At 38.9% G+C, this 21699-nt stretch overlaps 1 protein-coding gene across 3 annotated transcripts in view; it reads left to right on the forward strand.

Moving 5' to 3' along the window:
- The window catches only part of TRIQK (triple QxxK/R motif containing), a 60026-nt gene extending 44748 nt beyond the window's left edge, over positions 1-15278 (forward strand). For all 3 annotated transcript variants that reach the window (XM_034068529.1, XM_034068533.1, XM_034068530.1), the window contains 2 exons: positions 3993-4078; positions 14288-15278. In XM_034068529.1, coding sequence (XP_033924420.1) covers positions 3993-4078; positions 14288-14401 — 200 coding nt within the window. In that variant the 3' untranslated portion in view covers positions 14402-15278. The remainder of the gene's footprint in view (positions 1-3992; positions 4079-14287) is intronic.
- Positions 15279-21699: the final 6421 nt, after the last annotated feature.

Consider the following 21699-nt stretch of genomic DNA (forward strand, 5'->3'; position numbering starts at 1 on the left):
GAATATAGAAGATCAGGTCATCTGTAGTATGTCAGGAAAATTACTAAATAGAAGATATATAGGATCTCAATTTGTCTTATGAGTAGAGATAAATAATAAAAATTATTTTCAAATCCATAAATTTTTATTCCTAGGTACATGAGGAGAAACAAGCTCATGTTATGTATTATGTGAATCCCTAATACTTGCTCTAAGGGAGACACTTTGGTATTTTTCTCAGTACAGCTTTATTTAGTAGTGAAAAAGTTCCTATAATTCACCTTGTCTTCATCCTTTTCTAATTCCACACCTAGTAGTCTTCATTTCTGCCTTTGGAAAGCTTTCCGAGTAGGATCTGTAAACAGGGCACATCTCAGTTCAGCTGCTACTGAGGTCACTTTGCCACCAAAGGAGTGGGAAAAAATGTGCAAGAAAGATGGAAGGAGAGATGAAGGTTGACCTTTGGAGATCTTCCAAAGGGCAAAGCCAACTTCAGGTGCTGATATGGAAAGGTTGATGGTCTTTGCATGGGGTCGTGGGAGGAACTGAAGGGAGGCATGAAAAGAAGAAAGATGAGGGCTGTAGTCAGTAGGAAAAGTTGTCTTATAACGGACTAGTTCCTTGGCCTTAAAAATGGAACATGTTGGACTTACAAAAAGTTGTAAGGAAAGAAGTGGCAAATTTGTAAGAAAAAAAATTAAAAAAGAAAATTCGGGTAAGTTATAAAAAAATGAAGAAAAGCTGACACTGACGTTTGAGAGGATATTAATTAATAACACTAATGAGAATTAGAAGAGGAAAGGTTTTTGCTTAAGTAATACAAAAACTAAGATTTGGCCTGGAAATTCTCCAATTCTATCTTTTTGGCTTCTTGCCTTTGTACATTCCCTCGGGAAAACTCTGTGTCTTGAATAGACATTGGATAAAACAGACAAATGGGGCTTTGTTTGATGAATCCGCCTTAACTGGCTCTGATGGTCACTTCCTGGGAAGAAGAAACAGCTTAATCATGATGACTCTTGACAGATAAATGTACAAGAAAGCTTGCAGGGTGAGATAAAACTAGAAGACATTGGGAGTGTGAATATACGTATTCCAACTGGCTGAATTTGCAGGCCCGAAAGAACATAGGGGGCCTGTATTATCTAGTTCTGTTTGTTTTCCAGGTGGCAATGATCAGTATGCACGTGGTAGGGGCTTTGCATTTCATTGTTCTTCATAGTTCTGTAGTGCAGATGTCTTTCCCAAGGCCTCAGAAAGTTCAGATGTTTTAAAAGTCTTTCAGTACCATTGCTGAATCTGGTTTTCATTGCAAGAACTCCACAGATGCCCTTTTTAAACTTTTGCACTTGATGGACTCAGACTGTTTCCCTACCTTTTTTTTTTTTTTTTTTTCCATTTTGGCTATCACATTTAGCAAGGAGAGTGGTAAATTAACGGCAGGTGCATAGATTTGGAGGACTACCAGCTCTAGAGTCATTATTGAAATAGCCTATTTGTTATGCAGGGGGGTTAGTTGTTCATATCAGATTCAATATAAATCTGGAAGTATTCTGTAGATAAGTAGAATCCAGTCTTAACCATAGCCATGATAAACAATAAACAATAGCATAGTGTCTGAAACCAAGGGAAAGAACACCAAGAAGCTTTTAATTTTCTAATAATAGATTTGGTTCTGCCAGTAAATGCAGTTCACACACTGGGTCTCCTGTGCAATGTTTATTCTTGCTTGTATCACCTTCACAGTTGACCCTTGGAGAGAAAGAGGGAGAATAGGCCATTGGAGGAAGGGTAAATGGGTTTCAGTAGCTCACTTGTTTCCCATTCCTAATGATCTTTACAAAGCTTCGTTATCTAATGCTGTTGCATCACTGGAAGGGAAACCTCTGACTATCCTGCTTTATTTATCCCAGGTGGGAGAGCAGTAAACCTGAATTACAAGAACTGAAATTGAACTTAGTCTTTGTCAGTTACATACTTCTGAGCAAAGGTATTTTTCATGCTTAAAAGATCTCAGGAGGATAAATTTCTATAGTTTGTTCACAAGTAAGTAAGAACAGCTGCATCACTTTATTGAAAGCTGGCTCTCAACAAACAAACAAAAAAATTTAAGGCTGGGGTATATCTATGCCAAATTTCAGTCTGGAGTGAATTTTCATGACTTATAAACTCCTGCCATTTATAATGGAAAATTCTGACAGCTCTTTAACTATTTCATAGCAAAGATATGACTGCAGTACTTTAGGGAGAAGAAACGTACTCTTTCTGGCTGGCCCCCTCTTATGACTTAGCCATTTTGGTGGTTCCTGTAATTCTTTACCTAACTGTTCAAAAAACTTACTATACTCTTGATGCATCCTATTACCAGATGTAATTGATTTCTGAAGAATAATCCTGTCCTGCAATCGAGATAACTTGACTGGATGAATATATTGGAGCATGAGACATAAATAATCATCTTTTCTTCACTTCGTTCTCTAAAAAGGTTCCCTATATATATATATACTTCCCTCCACCAGTAGACATGGTTTTGGTTATTTTTCTAAGTTGTTTCAGATCTTTCATGAATAATACCTGATCAAAGGATAATATGGAGACATTAACAATACATAATCCCTAGGGTAGAGGAGAAATTATGCAATGAAGGTAAATTCATAATGTGAGTTCAGCATCCACAGTATGCTACAGAGTTGCTCTGTATTGAACATGAGCAGTGATAGAAAAAGTAGATAGAGATGCATTTTCATTAATCCAGTGTATCTTAGAATTTCACCACCGCAAAATATTCCAGGTTTGAAGGTGATCATAAAATAGAAGATCGCACTAGTGATTATGAATGTAAGATCACATCTGGTTGAGCAAATGGGAGTATTGCATGCAGAAAACTACTGGGCACGGTTTTAGAGGAAGGGTTGAATTACTTGAATACAACAATAATGAAAGCTAATGTACAACTAGGTAAAATCAATGGTTTAAAAACAGCCAAACAGTCCTGCTTACATCATTGTAGCTTGGCTTTGGGAGTAGGCAAAAAGGACATAAGGGCATTTAGGGGAGCGGGGGGAATGGAAAGGACATCTTTGAAAAGCCAGAGCAGTTACACTGAAGCTCTACCTCTTTGAGGAGTTTTTTCACTGATTAGTCTTTTCTTTCTCCTCCTTTGTGTGACTGTATCTGTACCTTGACTCATGTTAACTTAAATAGTACATAATACAGCAATAACAGCCCCTTCAGAAAGCAAAAATATCCTTGAGAGCTATCAAGCATTTTATTCTGTATTATTGAGATAAATGATTTATACCATTTCTGAGTACTTGTGTGTCCTCCTCTGAACTCAGTTCATATGGACACACAGTAATCAAGCACTCGACTGCACTCTTTGTGCCTGCAAGAGAGTCCCCAGAACTTTTTAAAAGCTCATCTGAGACACTTCTAGAAAATTCTGTGTAACACATTTCTACAAGCAAGTGGCATGAAGCAGTGGTTTTGTAAGCACTTACTTGGACTGACACACGTCTCTGAGTTCTGATACTTGCAAATAATGTTCCAGTTCATAATGATGAAACATTTACACTCACCATAATGTCCTATATTATACATTTATATATGCATTAGGGATGAATAACCAATAAAAATTATAATGAAAATTTTGTTTTGATTGAAATGAGAGGGGAAAACATCATCCATCTTTAATCTACTTATTTGCTGTCTGATGCTTACTGAACAATTTAATAAACATTATACTAGTGGATGGCTAACCATATGCGTGTTTTGGTGTTCCTCCGGTGTACTAGGTTCTGCACTGGTTTGTTGATGCTTGCTTGTTGCTGTCGTTCTCTGTGCTACCTTTTCTCCACAGACCAAGCCCCAGTCTCACAGAGTAGCTCCTCTTTAAAGTGCTGGGCTGGGGGATGTTTTCTTAACGTTAGATCTGACTTTTCAACTGAAATAATTGCTGACATTCTTTATATTATTTTTGTGTCATTTTCCTTAAATGTGCTTTTCTACTCTAGGAAAACAAGATTATAAGAAAACCAGGCCTATGTTAAGAGCTACAAGATTAAAAGCAGAGGCCAAGAAAACTGCACTAGGCGTAAAGGTAGAGATCTATTTGATAGCTTATACCACCTTTGTGTATATGTTGTTTCTTTTCCCCATAGATGTACTGTGTGAATATTGATTTTTGAGAGATATTGTTTATGACACTTCAAAATCTAAGTGGAATTCCAGAATCTAAAATATTTATGATGGATTGCTTTTACTTAACCCTAAAATAACTAGAACAGTTGAAATGCTAAGAGATTTAAGTGGTCCATGTCCTTGTTATGACGCATACTTACTTTAGGGTCAATAAAGTACTGTATGCGTGGAAAATTGATCTTTTCAAGGAGCCTCTCTACACTCAGAACAAATGCTTTAATGATTTCATATAGTTATAAAAGTTGCAATAAACATCTTCCTTTCTTCCTCTTCCTATCCTATACCCTGGAGTAATTTGAAGACTTGTTAAGTGTTATAAATTCTTTGCATTATTATCTCAGTCTACATCCTCGTTTACTGCTTCTGACTTGGAAAAAAGTGGTTAACAGCAAAACACATGGAAAGGTACTGAAATTTATTTTGGAAAAGCCCCTTTTTCAGGCAGGTATGCAGTATAATAATGACTATTTGATCATGGCTGTGAATATGAACAAGGAAGACAATTAGGAATATATTGTGCTGTCTACCACCCAATATGTCATCAAAACGGGATTTATCTGAATGCATATATTTTATTTAAGTTGCAGCCACTATTTTTCCCTCAAACTTATTTTTGAATCAGGTTAATATGCAATTAGCTTAGCAGCAAGGGTAAAAACTGAGCAAAATAAAAAAGTGGATCAAATACCTGGATATTCTAGTGGAAGAAACTTCAGAAATATTAAAAGAACATTTTCTTGTTTCTGGCAGATGAGAAATCAATTTTTTCAAGTTATAGCTTATAGCAAATGCCAAGGTATTACTACCAAGCTGTAACAGCTGTTGAGCTGCCAGATGATGTATTTGGTTGTCTTCCAGAATTTCCTATTATAATCACGAAACAGTGCTTTCTTTTTGCTCCTGATTGCTGATCTCGATCAAGCATTACCATGCAATGCAGTATGTTTTCACAACATAATCTCCTCAGTTAGTGCTGTGTGTCAGGTTTTAATGAGAAAACGTAGATTGCCTTTTTTGTTTAAGGGATAGATTATTAACCTTTTGAGTTCAGTGTTTTTCCCTTCCTTTCTTATTAGATCTTGTTTTTTTCTTTCCATTTTACTTTCAATGACATGACCTTTTAAAAGTGATGTTCTACTTGGAGTACTGTTTTACTGTACAGTCCAGTTCTAAAACATGCAAGGTGTTTGCATGTCTTTCACAAATGAGAAAATATGAACTTTGGTTCTTTAACACCTGTTTTGATTCCTTGTTTTCTTCAGTAATTCTTATTTTAAAATAGGGAGAATAGGAAAGCATATGTGTAATCCTATGCATAATGCAAAATAAAGTATTAGTGAGAAAATAAATTGAGAACAGTGTATTCTGTGCAAATATTCTCCTGCATGTTTTAGCAGAACACCAGATGACATCTTCGTAAGAATGAGTTTTGCCATCAAGGCACACCCATGTTCTCCACGTCATGGGATGTTGTGTTTTGGGGGTTCTGATAATAGCAGTGCACAGTGTCTCAGGTTTGCAGTTCTGCCTCTGCCTTTAAAAAAAACCCAAAGTCTTTAAAATACTTTCTTCTGGCTGTAGTATTTTTTGCACACCTGGACCTTAAAATATGACTCTGGATCATACCCAAACAGATCACAGTCGTTTGCTTTGCTTCCTAATTGCTGAGTAAAGCTGACAGAGTTGAAGCAAAAGGGAAGGTGAGTTAGGCACCTTTCCCTTGGGATATGCTTGTCGGGGAAGGAAAGCAGGGCCTTTGTGTGCATCCTTCTCACTGAGCCTGCTTAATGCCAACAACCTCAGGCTTACTAAATGTTACAATACTTCTACCAGAATATGGTCAGTCCCTGTAGAATAAAACTGTGCTTCTACTGGCAGACTGTGCAGCGCTCAGCACAGAAGTGAGGCATATTTAGTGTCTCAGGGTAAACTTGCACCTCCTGTCTTGCAGTGACAACTTTTCACCCTGCTCTATGCCCCCAATTCGGGAGAGCTTTGCTATGTGGGCAGTGGATGCGCCTGGAGTGTCTGCAGGGAAATCACCATTCCAGCCCCAGGAGAGGCTGTTTAGTTGTGAAGCCCTGTAACCTCTCCCCCTCTCTCAGGCAGGCCTTGTTTTGCTCAAGCCACTGTAAATTCTTACAGCTGTCCAAAAGCAATCTTCTTGCATTCATTCTCCACATCTATCCCAGATACTTCTGTTGTCTTCTGGATAAATTTTGAAATGAGAATTTCTTGAAGTCTTGTGCTTAGTGTGACAGCAGTGTTAAATCACTCCTTGTGTCAGTGGCTGTCCAAAGAGTCAGTGGAGTTGAGGTCCCTTCAGGTTCTGTGCATTCACTAAATTGTTTTGAGGCTTGAATGTGCATTCCTTTAATTGCTTCCTAATATTCAGGGCTTTTGAGTGTGCCTGAGCTCTTCCTTTGGGAAGGTATCATCACAGTTGTCACCTCATATTAACAAAGTTTTCTCATAGTGATAAAGAATATGATTCGCCTTCCAAAAGCTGGAATTTTAGTCTTTTTATGTGATGTAGGCTCTGATTCTGTGCAATGACAGTTCATAACTTAAGTCTGTGTTGAAGAAAGATAAAATAGTATAACCACAGTGTAATGCAGTAAGTAGGCAGCACTTTCAATAGAATGTCCAAAGTTCTTACAAATCTGTGTTTATTTACCATACATTTTATTTGTTTATCCAGGTTTCAGTACATACTGCAGTGTGCAGCATTTCAAAATATATAAACATTTTCTTATAAAAAGCTAAGTTGCAGTTAATAAAAGTATTATAGAGGAAGGATGTTCTTTTCATACTTGTGAAAGTACAAGCTATTTGGGAAAGAGGAATATTTTTGTAATTCCGTGAAATACCTAAAACAGTAAGTATCATACCAACACTTTTAACTATAGGATTTTTAGTGCACATTGATACTTCTAGAGTTGTTTTGCACTAGTGTCCTGAAGAGCTTATATTCCTGGCTGTAAACTAAGACTTGGTGTAGTATTTAGGCAAAGAAAAAAAAAGAGGACTGGAAAATAATGGAGGTATTTTAGTCCCTAATTTCTACAAAGGTAATGAAATTCAGATGTTGTGTATTTCACCATGAGAGCTGACAACATTTGCTTTATAAAAAAAAAGCTCTGTAAATGACATAAAACTTCAGAACCAATCCCCTGGAGATCCTTCACATTTCATTGCTGGCATACTAATTAGCTTGTCTTGTCAAACTTTGATTGCCTTGTCATTTTAATGCAGGGTTTAAAGTAACAAAGTTTCTTTGAGTCCCTGGCATTTAGTACTTTTTAATTTCCCTAGTGAGAGATTTTATCCATGTTGATAATGTCAGAGAAGCAGCTGAGCACTAATAACTATCAAAAGTTAGTTCAAGCAGGGTGACCATGCTAGTATTTGGTGTGTAATATTTGCTCTTTAAACATGTTTAAAGATTAAATATTGTAGCAGAGCTATTATGGTGGCTCTGTACATGTGACACTAATGCAGAGAGTGCCAAAGTACATGTTATCTACTGGGAGAGCAGGACCCTAGTCTTGAGAAACAACTTGTAGAGAAAGCAGTATGCTGTATGTCTCCTGGTGTTTGAGTACGACAGAATTCTTTGTAGCAGTACCAAAAAGGGAGCCTCTGAATCTTCTCTGTGTGATTGTTTTGTTATCCCCCACGGGGGAGCTTGTGCAGGTGGAAGCCCACCTGCTCATCCTTACCAGCTCAAGCAGCAACGGGTCTGCACCATCAGTGCTGACTCGGCTCTCAGAGGATAGGGAAGAAGTGCCAGCAGGAGGATGGCAAGCAGAAAATGGTGGGAGTAATGTGGAAGCTCAGCACCAAATAGGTGGGGTTTGGTATGCAGAGGCCAAATCTAATAGGAGTTCTCAGGGAAAGACTTTGTTCAGAGCCTGCAGAATGAATCAGTGGTCCATGGGATAGATGATGAAGTTTTCTCTCTTGTTGAAAGCTAGACACAAATTGAACAATAGTACTTTACACCCACTTGCAAAAACATAATTGACTGCAGAATACCACTCCATGGAGAATTATTAGCAACATAGTACATCGATTGAGCTAAGGAAAAAATGCATCCTGAAAAACTGAGAAGCTTACTGTCTGTCATTCGTTTGCCCATCTACTTAATCTATTTTGTAGCTAGCTAGCTCACTATTAACAGTGTATCTCATCTGGAACAAGTTATGTATGAATAGATAACAAGACCTTCCTGGTGTATTTTGGCAAATAGTGTTCTCTGATTTCATGCTGCTCATGATCTGCTAAGTTAGTGAACTACATTTGCTAAGATAAGTTGGGAATATAGTTTTATAGCTTTGCAGAAAATAAGCCCACAAGGGACTATTAGATCATTTGATCTGGCCTTCTATATGTTACAGATCATAAATTTCATCCAAATACTTTCTAGGAAGTCCAGGCACTTTATAAGGGCCAAAATACTGGATCTTCAAACCAGCTTATGTGCTCCACATAAAGAGCAGGGCAGCTTAATGTGCCACTAGTGAACAAACTCTGATATTCCCAGTGATCTCAGTAGTCAGACTTTGATCCCTGACCTTGAAATGGAAGAGCGTGGAAAAGCGGACAGGAAAACAAAAGTCAGATTGATCCTTTGTGACCCTGGCCTGACCTGTATACATACGTAAGTACAGTAATCGTGGTGGTTTGAACATGGGAACAAGATGCACAAGAAGCACCAAGCAAGAGCTTAGGAGGATTTTCTGTACCATCTCAGAGCACTAGTCCATCATATTCAGCTTTGGTGTGTACTTGTGACCAATCTCTAACACTTCTAAGTACAGTTTACAACAAAACCACAAATCTAGAAATTAAATCAGTACAATCGGAGGAAAGGTTCCTGGAAAATAAGGAAACTTCTTTTGATCCTATACAGAAAAGTCTGAAGCACTGAAGCATGAGGTGCCATTACTTTTAATATGGTGTGTCAGGGGTTCAGAATATAGCACTGACCATGTAAGTAATCGCAGTCTTCTCTGTGTCCTGAAGGAGGGGAGCAGTCTAGAGGGCTGTTTACCAACTCAAGGCTCTTTGCCAGGACCTCCTTTTCACACAAACACAAGCTGAAGCTAAACCAAAATGCACTTTTTTGAGAGATCAGACCATAAAAGATTCCCAGCCACGGATGTCCATATTTTCCCCAAGAGGTAACTGGAATGTTCAATCATTCTTGCTTCTAGGAAATGGCATCTTATTTCAAGGCAGATCTTATCTAACCACAGCTGGACCTTGAGAGGTTCTTGTAAATAAGATAAGAGGACCCCACACTGCGAAGCATCTTACAGTTATAGGCTGTAAGCAAACTAGCTCTCATTCCTCTCTATAATAAAATAAATACCAGTCATCTCCCTACTGGAAGCTCTTCTGCCTTTGCACATCCAGAGTGTGGAGGGAGTGGTTACCGCTTAAATCGAAAAAACTTTCCACTCACTGTTTTCCAAAGCAGAGTCCTCCACTTTGTAAGTACTATCTACGTCTTTAATACCTGTCTATATTATCTTGCATTTAGCTATATTAAAATGAATCCTGTTACTTTGTGAACATACAGCCAGGCCATTTAGGCGACTCTCTAATAGTACCTTGTTCTCATTATTTGAGACAAAAATGATCTTTCTTCCATCTGAAATTTTTACAGTAAAAAAACCCCAAACACAAAAAATGACTGATGAAAGTTAATAAGTTACTTTTGTTACCTTTTATTAGCTGTAGAATGTTCTGCATTAAAGAAGTAAGCATCCATTTTTAAATATCATTTTTTTCAAACTCTAAAAATTGATGAATGTCCAGGTAAAGTCTTATGGTTAAAAGTTATATGGGATGAAAAGGTTCATGATCGTCAAGTTCATGTATCTTTCTTTAAATTCTTCAGGTATCCTTGGTCAGCATGATTTTCTTTTTATCTCTTCCCAGAAATCAGTAGGGACAATTTAGCATTTCAAAGACAGAAATTTGTGGTATTCTTTCACTTAGTTTTAAGCTGGTTTCAGATACAAAAGGTATGGTTCTCTTTGTAGGACAGTAAAAAACATATATGTAAAAAATCTGAAATTTCCTGAAAGTGTAAAATTTCCCTGTATGCATGGGATGTGATGCTGCCATACACAGTGTCTGGAATTAGAAGTTGTATATGTGGATTGCCTCAAAGTGTTTAAGGCCGGGTTGGACAGGGTTTTGAGCAACCTGGTCTAGTGGAAAGTGTCCCCGCCTGTGGTGGGGGAGGTAGGAACTAGATGATCTTTAAGGTACTTTCCAGATCTAGCCATTCTCTGATTCTATGATTTGTGTTGTTATAGCCAAATTTTTTCCTCACCACTGTTTTTACAATTTCTATTTTATGAAGAGAAGGCTGCGTGGAGACCTCATAGCAGCCTTCCAATATTTGAAGGGGGCCTACAGGGATGCTGGTGAGGGATTATTCATTAGGGACTATAGTGATAGGACAAGGGGTAATGGGTTGAAACTTAAACAGCAGAGGTTTAGATTGGATATAAGGAAGAAATTCTTTACTGTGAGGGTGGTGAGGCACTGGAATGGGTTGCCCAGGGAGGTTGTGAATGCTCCATCCCTGGCAGTGTTCAAGGGGAGGCTGGACAGAGCCTTGGGTGACATGGTTTAGTGTGAGGTGTCCCTGCTCATGGCAGGGGGGTTGGAACTAGATGATCTTAAGGTCCTTTCCAACCCTAACTATTCTATGATTCTATGATTCTATGATCTTGTTTAGAACCCAGCTCTGCACCTTGCTCCATCAGGGTGAATCTGAGGACATTATCCAAGTGTTTTGGCATGCGAGACAGAAAACTAAAAAAAATGAAAGAACTAATGAAAGAACTAAATCTACATTATGCTGTTATGGCATATGTTTCCTTTATGGAAAAGTTTCTGAAAAACTTAACCAAGCTGAAATTTGTAGGATTCTACAGACGTTATTCTAAATGTAAGAGAATATAATAGAAAATTCTGTTCCATTTGAAGGCTTCTTTGGGATTTGAGAGCAGGGATGTTATTTCCTAGTGTTCTGTACCATGTTAAAAAAGAAAAAAGAGAAGAAGCCTTGTGATCATTTGAAGTTTATTTCTATAAGACTTTTTCTATATTGGTTAATTATTCATGGTGAAATCCTCTGAGTAAATGGATTTCACAGAGGGATGATGGGGATGATCCATAAAATGCAAGAGAAAGGGAGCTATATATGCCGAGCTGGGAGTATTTTAACATTTCATTTCTATGCATGGCTTAAAATACAAATAGCAAAGCCTGATAAGTAGAAAACAAATTAAAATTACAATATAGACTATTGTTGCAAAGACAGTATAGTGGTGTAGCATCTCATTTGCTATTTACATTGCAAAATTTATGTTTATAAAAGTTCGTAAATTAGATGTAATTCTTAAGAGAATGCATATCACTAGCTGAGAGCCAGGTGTCCTTTGTTAGGCCATTTATTTTAGATTTTTGGTACTCTTTTAGTAACTCAAAATTAAGGTTCTTGCATAATTCTCAAACCTGGAATTTCAGTAAGGCTTTTCATTCCGAGGGTTAATAAATCAGTATCCAGCCACCCAGTTCCTAATGCCTGAGCAAGGAAAGTAGCACTGTTATCTCAGTGTTATTCACTGTAAAGCTTAGGCAGAGGAATAAAGGAACTACTCCTGTCAAAGCAGTTACTGGGCAGCTTGAGAATAAAATTAGGATTTTCCTAGTTCTACTTCCTAGAAAACAAATCTTTGATGCAAACATTCCCCATAATTTTGCTGCTACAATCACAGCGTTTCAGAAACGTGGCTGGGGAGAAAGGATAGAACAGGTGAACCAATTGTAAAGCAAAGTGTGGCAAGTATGGCATCCAAACAAGGAAAAAACTTTTTAATATTGGAATGAATTTGCTCTCTGTGTCAAGCGTGAACGGTGACTGCATTGTACAGTTTTGTGTCCACTCTCTTGAGCAGATGGAGCTTGCAGTTGTATGTCACTTGTTTATTACATCCTCTTAAGATTAGTAGCTGCATGGCCAGATGGGTCTGAGAGCACAGCTGTGGATACAAGGAAATAAATGAAACCTGTCTGATGCTGCCGTGCCCTTTTGTGAGATACTGACGTGTTGCAACTGCAACAAAGCAAAAGTCACTTTCCTTTAATATATTAGTGAATTAGATGTACTTTCTTTTTTTTTTTAATCAAAGCATATGAAATCAGGAGGATGAGGTTCAGAAGATGATAATTCTAAGAGGAAAATGTAGTTGAATTCTGCAGCAAACAGCCTCAGCAAATATACGGGAGCAATTTTAATGTGGTAAAATAAATTTAAAGTACATCTCAATCATCTGTATAAAATGTAAAGCACAGGTTTCTATAGAAAAAAGATTCCTATAGAGCATACGCCAACTAGGCAGTAGTATTTCAAAGTTTATTAGATGGCATATGTTGAATTATTGATCCAACATTCTGATGAACTAGTTAATGCATTCATGTAAATGCAAATGAAATGCTGTTCTATAGAAGAATGCCAGATTACGGGCTAGACTTAAAAAAAAAATGAAGCCAACATAGTTTTAACTCCTTCATGGCAGTGGACACACAAAATCAGTCACAAAGCCACCATCAATCTAGTGATGCTGGATAGAATTCGTCCTACAGTGCAGGTATCATCTCTACTCCCCTTCTAGTCTAAGGGGAGAAACAGGCATTATCAGGAAGAATTCTCTTGACCTATTTTAGAGGACACAGTGAATTCTGCACCAAAGAGGGTCAGATTCTATCCTTGGATGGTAAAGGGTGTACAATTGTCTAGGTATGGTGTAGGCACCTTGTTTCAATCCCACTGGCAGAGTAGGTTTGATGTGGCATCTTCTATACTGATTCAGATTTGTTGTCACTGAACTGTTTTTCTTCTCTCCTTTTAAGTTTATAGCTGGATTGTTCTGATATAGATGGTTTGTAGGCCAACGTGAAGCTGAGATTTGGGAAAACAGTTTAGGGTGGAACAAACTAACCTGTTCCTTTTGAGCAACTCAGATTTTAAAAATGCATCATGATGATAAAGGATGAAGCAGTGCATGGTGTTAGCAGTGGAAGTCGCACTTTCTGAGAGCTCCAGGAACATAAAGATTTTTGTCAAATTTGTATTTCTTTCATTGTCTAGCAAAGTGAAAGTCAACACTATAGGAAGTGTGCTATGCTTTCCAGGAAAATAAAAACTTTAAAATGTGAAATAACCTCACTTTGAAAGAAGTAATGTTATAAAGAGTATGATAATTCTGTGATTTATTATATTTGAGATCTAACGTTGGAATTTAACAGAGTCCAGCTTTAAGATAGAATACGATGATAGGCAGTCACATAATGAGCATGACATGTAGTGCAAAAATATTTTTCTGCTTCTGAAAGCTGCTATAAATCATGTATACTTTGGAAGACTCTTTTATGTTAATTAAGGAAGATGCAGCAAGTTGCAGTATTTTATGGGAAGAGAGGCAAGCGCAAGTGCATATTGTTGTGCTTTTTGCCTTATTGCAAAGGGAAGGAAGAAAAGTTTCATCCAATATGAACAATTTTGTAGCTCCATATTGTAATGCATGCCAGGAGGTTGGGAGGTAGAGGTAGCAATTTTCGTTGACTTCCACCATACTGTGTTTGCTTCATTAAAAAATTACAAATTTGTTGGCAAAAAGCAGTAACATATTGCTAGAAAACATCAAAATTCACAGTGTAAATTCATAACTTAAATTTGTGTTCAAAACTGTGGTTTATGGATTCTGTCTTTTCTTTTAAAAAAGAAGGAATAGCATAATAAAAGGATATAAAGCTCCTATTTTTAGGTCTTTAAACCATCCATCCCATTTTTGGCAGTATATCAGACTCACAAAATTCTTTATTAAGTGAATGGATTTTGTAACATTATGAAATGGTAATCACAAAGAAGAAATCATTAAAGTATCTATACCTTGTGCAATTATGTGTCTGATCTTGTTTTGATATGCATTATAGAAGGGAAATAATATTCCTGATTTATCTGAAAATATGGCACTGTTTCTAACATGTTTTGTTTTACTTTTTTCTCTTATTCCTACAGGAAGTTGCACTTGTCCTTGCAGCTATACTGGTATTTTTGTTGGCTTTCTATGCTTTCTTTTATCTTAACATTTCCAATGAAGTTGACCTTGATCTGGATCCAGATGAAAACTAGCAGATGCAATGAATCTATCATCAAGATTTCTTCAGCTTCAGCAGGACTACATAGGAATACACAGTCCCTTCACTGTGAGACAGTAAATGATACCATTTCTTGCAGTCCAAATTCATAAGAAAGTTTTGCAATATGTCAGTCAGTCACTTTTACATTCCAGATCTCCAAAATAAGAGAACACTTATGCTCAGCAAGCGTATTCAGCTAACAGGAAAGCCAAGAGCATCCGTACAATACATGAAGTTCATTGTTTACATTATTTGTTTTCTCAGGCAGAGAACTTTGATGTCAAAAGACAGGTGCTATTATTATCCTGGGTATTGATGCTGACTTCACAGCAGGAGAGTCTGCCTTGACTAAATTTAGGAATCAAAGCTTCCTAATAGCCAAATTAGTTTCCTTTTCCTTTCCCAAAAGAAAGCAGAAATGCCAAATAAAAAGTCTTTTCTTGATTTGTATTTAAAATATATCAAAAATCCCCCTCATCCTTTCTCTCCCTTTTAATCTTTTTTTTGTGCATGTGTGCACACACGCGCTTACGAAGACGGAAGAAATTGTAGAGAAAAAATATCTTTTTAGAAGCAGTCTGTCACCTCCTATATGGACTTAATTTTATGTCATCCCAGATTCTGTGTGCCCATATATCTGCAGTAATCTTTTTCATTCTTTTGCCAACTGTTCAGCACACATGTGTTCTGTCAGAAATGGCACCTGGATGACAGAAGCTCTAACACTCGCATATGCCTCTGAAACACAGTTCTTTGCCTCCTGTGCTGTCTGAATTAGTGTAAATAGAAAGTTCAGTCGATGTTGGTTTTAATGAGTGTATTGCTCTATTATTAATATAAAGTCAAAAATATATATTAATTATACTGTTCCTGCTGGTTGTGGTATCAGCTTGCTCTACCTGTTAGGAGGATGTTGTAAAAAAGATTTCAGTTATACAATCATTTTAATCAGACTAATGTGAGAAGTTGTAAATATTAAGAAACCTGTTTTGTTTTGGTTTTGGTTTGGTTTGGTTTTTTCCATGAGTACTAATAATTGGGAAAGTCTTGACTAGATTACATCCTTGAGTTCTTGCAAAGTACCTTGCAGAATATGCACTGTAGATAACATTTCTGATCCCTTTGATAACCACAAGCCACTTCAGGAAGTTGGTATGTCAAAGCCGCTGCAGGGAGATGTAAAATTCTGGCTGTATCCTGTTTTGCTTTGAGTTTGCCATATAACTGAGCTTGTCATTGTAAAGATTTAGTTTTGATCCTTTTAAAAAGGTGGTCAGTCTTTCTCTAGTTCGAATTCACTTTGATACCAAGAAAAGCATTGAGCCATTTTTGCTGAATGTGGCAAGGAAGTTAGGCTGATTAACTTCCAGAAAAAGTAATTATAATTCTGTATTCTATTAGCAAAGTAGGTTGGCTTCATCTTTGACACCAATTTCAGGGCTGAACGTTAGGTGTAGTTGCAGCTGAGATGTTTACTGCCTTGTTCCAGAAATACCTAAGGTTTCCTACAGTAATTTTGAACACAAAGGGATACAAATCATAGCAGATATTATAATGGCAAATATATTTATTTTAAATTGACACAGTTCCATTATCACCACTTAAGGAACTTAGATCAATACAGTTAATTTTTAAACCATATGGTAACTATGACCATATACATTATGGGTCTCTAAGGATCCACTTCTTATCTGTCATTCTCCTCATTCACTTTATGCAATGCAAAACAACTCCTCTAGAAATTCAGAGTACAACAGTCTTCCAACATGAATATGAAAGAGAAACATCAACATATATGTACAAATATTCCTCATTTTCTAATTATGACTGTTACAGACACCAAATCCTAACATTTATGCATGCATATGACTTATTGTCTCCTAATACATACTCATGTGACCAGATGCTTAGTAACATGTTGCATTCATGGTGAAGCATTATCTGACACATGGCCTGGCTTTCAGTGGACAGAAAAGCATGTCACAAACTGTCTCCTTGGATGTTGCATGCTTTTCACTTCACCGTTGCCACACCACATGTCACAGAAGCTGCAGACCTCTCCTGTTACTTTGCATGAGCAATATTGTTGTTCCATGAAATGCTGGAAATACTGCTTTCTTAATGTCTGCATGTAGCTCTCTGGGTGATATGTGACCTGAGAAAGATGTATACTTACCCCTTCATACAGGTTGTCTCATAACCTGCTTTCTGAATCAGTTAGATTAAAAAGAAGCTATTCTCACTGTCAGAAATTAACTGCATAGTTAATATTGCAACAAATACAATTTTTCTCATATTAGTACAATAATTTCTAATGAGACTATGTCAATAGTCTTTTCAAGCTTAAGGCCACCACTTTACATGAAATGAAATGAGCCATCCCTGGTTTTCTAAAAGGCACAAGCACAACAATGTTAGAAATGAGGTCTGATTCTCGTGAGAACCCACTTGGAGTATTGTGTACAGTTCTAGTGTCCTCAACATAAGGATATGGAACCGTTGGAACAAGTCCAGAGGAGGGCCACGAGGATGATCAGGGGATTGGAGCAGCTCTCGTATGAAGAGAGGCTGAGAAAGTTGGGGCTGTTCAGCCTGAAGAAGAGAAGGCTGTGTGGGGACCTCATAGCAGCCTTCCAGTACCTGAAGGGGGCCTATAATGATGACAAAAGGTACTCTTCATGCAGGACTGCAGTGACAGGACAAGGGGTAACAGGTTCAAACTTAAACAGAAGAAGTTCATGTTAGATATAGGGAATAAATACTTTACTGTGATAGTGGTGAGAAACTGGAACAGGCAGCCCAAGGAATCTGTGGATGCCTCATCTCTGGCAGTGTTCAAGGACAGCTTGGACAGGACGTTGAGCAACCTGGTCTAGTGGAAGGTGTCCCTGCCTTTGGCAGGCAGGTTGGAACTAGATGATCTGAAGGTCCTTTCCAACCCAAATCATTCTATGCCTGTATGATTCTAAGTTTGCTAATTTATGATTCTCCTGAGTTCACTGAAACTGCAACTCTGATTTACTCCAAGGGGAAATCAGAATATGACCTCAAGTTATTTCTGCTTTCTGGAGTGCTACATTGTCCATGCCTCATATTTTAGAGACTGATTTTTGTCTTGCAAACATGTGGCTTATTTTGTCCTTAATTATATCTGAGAATGAAATACACCTCTTGGGTTTTAGACCACCTATCTTTGTATTAGTTGCTCAGTGTCTATTTTATTAATAAATGTATTTTTACTATTTTGGTGCTCTTACTAATGTTGGACACACTGAATTATATATACATTTGGAAGAACTTTAAAGCAATATAAACAGCACAATGTTCAAATATGAGCAGTGATACTCACTAGTTTTAGAATATCTGGATGATTCTAGGCAGTTTTAGCCTCTAAGCTCATATTAAAACAAAGTGTAGCCTCTGAATACTTAAAAGACAATAAAAAGAACTTCCCTTGGCGTCCTACCCAATAAATCAGATCTCTTTCTGCAGAAAAATTGTTCTGTGTAGCTCCATCAACTTCAGATGTTTATTTTATTGTAAAAATAATACTTTTATATGCTAGTTTCAAAGAAAGATTGCTGAGCAAACTATGCAGCAAACCTGGCTTAACAGGGCAAGTTTTTTCAAGGAGATTCACCTGTGGAGAAAGGGTAGGTATCATTATTGTTTTTACCCTCTGCTTGTGGAGTAAGCTGAAATTTTTTCCTACAGAGGTTGTGGAGGCAATGTCTATATTGGGTCCTCATGCTATGGGTCTGGGCACATCCCATCTGCAAAAGTCTTTGTCATGGTAGTCTTCCAGCAGTGATTTTGCTCAGTAGTTTTCCTTTTCTCTTTGATCCTACAAAAGCTGAACCAGCATGTAGGCCATCTTAGGACAGAAGCCTCAGTATAGTAGTTTTAGTAGAACTGCTGATGAATATTGCCAAGAAAGTCTTCAACTCTGCTTCCTAAAGTCCACGAATATATTTTGCTGGAAGCTCAGGAGGCATGTTAAGCATTTCCCTAATAGACCCTAGAGATATATTTAAACTTTTCTTGAAGAACGTGTTATTTAGAGTTCACTGTTGCATATCATATAGACATCATGGGATTCAGGATCTGACATGGCTCTTTCCATGCATCAGACCAGCTGTAGCGAAGATGATGGTGATGTAGATGGTGAGTTTATGCCACAACATGTAATTGTGAACATCTGCAACTTGAGCAGACTTATCTGTTTGCTAAGGTGTCATCTTAGAGCAGTTGACCTGAAAGTTGTGTTTGGTAACAGTTTTTAAACAACCCTACTAAATAAAGTCTCAGTGAAAATGCTACATAAACTGCTCATTCCATTTCCATGAAAATTACTACCATGGAAGAGGCATCTTGGGGCCAAGTTTTGGATGTTGCCCATTCAGGGAGGAAAATGTTGCTAGCAGCTCCTGGTGGAATGATGATTCATTTTACTCTGATACAGGATTGTGCCTATAAGTTACAACTGAGCTAGCTGGTGAAGGTCAGATGCATTTAGGATAATTCTCAGTAAAAGACTGGACTTGAACTGCAGACTAGGTAAGTTAAGAGTGCCAACAAGTGGGATATTACAGATCTTGATTGCATTTCAAGTTTTACTTACAGTAGCATAATAATTACTGATGCTTATGACTAAGAAAATAACAATATGGCATATCAATAAGACAGCAGAAATGTGATGTTGGAGCTGCTTCTTAAAAGATTTTGTAGGGGATTATGCCTGCACTTTGGGAAATGAAGCCATGAGATGAATAAACTGGCAAAGATTGTCTGTGATCTTATGCTTACTGTATTTTTCCCTGAAAGAGCTATTTTGCAACACTTTTCCCCTCATCCTCTTATTTTACTATTATGCATTCTTTTGCAAATGTATTTCTACACTTTTCCAAAGTGGAATATTTTTGTTGTTGTTATTATTCATCAGTGCATTTAGTTGACAAAATCCCCTACTCTTCCTTTTATTCCCCCTTAATCACAACCAAATTGGTGGGGAGACAGCCAAAATGTTAGGTACCAGTGTCTCTCAAGCAGATGTCACACCACTATTTCTTAGCTCGTTTAAATGAATAAACATGTTAAACTGTGAAGTATTACATTTTAGATTTTTTCATTACAAAAAAAAATGGGACAATCTGTTTACTGTCCTTAATTGAGACAACAATCCTGGTGGTTGCCAGTTTTGGCAGTTGTAATGATGAACTATAAATACTGGGACAAATCAACTAACTGGTGATTGTGGAGGATAGTTCAAGTAGAAGCCTCCTGCATCAGTACTTTTCAGTGAGCACACGACTGATATCCTGAAGCTGAACCTCCACTCTACTCTGTTGCTGGGAATTCCCATTGGCAAAACACTACAGAAAAGAGCGGAGCTGATGAGGAGTGTGCAGGAGGGCCTGCCTGTCAGAAAGCTGCGGCCAGCCCCAGAGGAGCTCACCAGGCCAAAGCGATGGGCACAGATCCCTTTGTTCTCCAGTTTGTGCCTGCAAGTGTCTGGGTCTGCATGTGCCCATCATGCTGGAGGGGAGAGAGCAAATGCCACTGGGAATGAGCACCTCTGTGGGAACAGAGACATGTCCAAGGGATGCTCTGTCCCTGCCTAGCTGGCTGCTGGGCAGGGCTGGAGGCCCTGAAGAGCAAGGGGCATTGCAGTCACGAGTGTCACAGCAGGTGCCCACTGTCCAGTCTGGGCCCTGCTTGCTGAGGAGAGGAGGGGCCCTGCCCCAGCATGGCTGGGGAGCTCCCGCCTCCCTCTGTGCATGCTCCCAGCCCCACACTGACCGCCTCCAGAGCCGCTCTGCCAAGCTGATTACTTGGCTTGTAGTGGCAGATGGAAACCTTCACTTGGTACAGCAGTAATTATGGTGGGGGACAGGCCCCAGAACTGGGGAACAGGCAGTGCCCTTTGGCTACTGTAGAAATATGGTCAACAGAAACTTTGGTGCCGCATACACAGATGTGGCACTGAACTGAACTCTTATTAAAGAACAACATATTTGCCACTTTGCCACCATTCTCACTGACCTAGGCAATGGGGATAGGAAATTGCTTATAGCCTTGCCCAGAGGGGAACAGAGCTGAAGCATGTCCAAAGTCGCTGGGGCTGCGGTGCATGAGTTTGCAGGGCGAGCTGCGGGGGCCATACCTGCCATGCTGGGTGGGTGCAGGAGGGAGGTCTGGGGAAGGTGCTGCTGACCCCCAGGGAGAGGACAGTGCTCTGGGCCCAGCCCCTGATGCTGCCCCTTGAGAAAGGGAGAGGAGGAGGAGGAAGCCAACAGACGAGCTTGGAATCTCCCAGTCCAGAGATGAAGGGACACCTTTATTGTGCTGGTGGGCAGGCAGGCATCAGAGCCGTCACTCAGGTATGGAGCACAGCTGGTCCCGCAGAGGCGTCCTGGATGTGTGTTGGGAGTCTGGGGCTGATGTTGCAAGTGGGAGCTCCGCTCAGTGCTTGGTAATGGTGCTCTTGGTCCTCTCCTGCTCTCTTGTAGGCTGCATGTAGGAAGTTTGGGTCTGACAGCTCAACTGGGTTTGGTTTCTCTGTCAGTTGGGTCTTGGGGGACTGTGAGAGACTTATAAGAGAAATTATCTTAGTAAAGAGGATAGCGATAGGACAGGTTGGAAGAAAGGTAGAAAATGAAGCAAGAATTCAGGATGCAGAGACAGAAGTCAGCACCATGGATCCAGCAGTGTCCAGGGGATCCCTTGTCAGAGGTGGTGAGAGTTCTTCAGGGTTCATCGGGTATTGAAGCGGAGTGTCCCGCAGGAGTCCATAGTAGTCATCAGTGGAGAGTGTCCTCATGGAGGTGTCCTTCTGGAGTCATCCTCATGGCAATGACTGTTTTTTGTGATTACGTTTTCCCCTTTTTATTATGAGTTGGGGGAGAGATGCAGTTCTTCTTGTCACATATTACTTGTTCCTGATGGACCAGTTTCCCTGGTCTTGCAGCCAGCTCTTCAACTGCATGCGCCTGCAGCAATTCTTGGGATGGCGGGCAGCAATTCCTCACACCAATCCTCGTGGTAATGTACCATGTGCTTGGTAGTAGACAGAAGAGTCTTACCTCAGCTCTTTCCCAGTCATCCCTCCGGTAATGGATGGTAGAGTCCCAGTTCAGCTCCTTACACCCTTCTTCCAGGCAATGGATATTGGAGTCTTATCTCAACTCCTCCCGCCCATCTCTGAGTCAAAAGATAGGTGGAATTCCCTCTCAGTTTCTCATACCAATCTTTGAGACAATGGACAGAGTCTGATTTCAGATCCATCTCTCA

This window comes from Melopsittacus undulatus, chromosome 1 (genome assembly GCF_012275295.1).
Source record: "Melopsittacus undulatus isolate bMelUnd1 chromosome 1, bMelUnd1.mat.Z, whole genome shotgun sequence".
Taxonomy (NCBI): domain Eukaryota; kingdom Metazoa; phylum Chordata; class Aves; order Psittaciformes; family Psittaculidae; genus Melopsittacus; species Melopsittacus undulatus.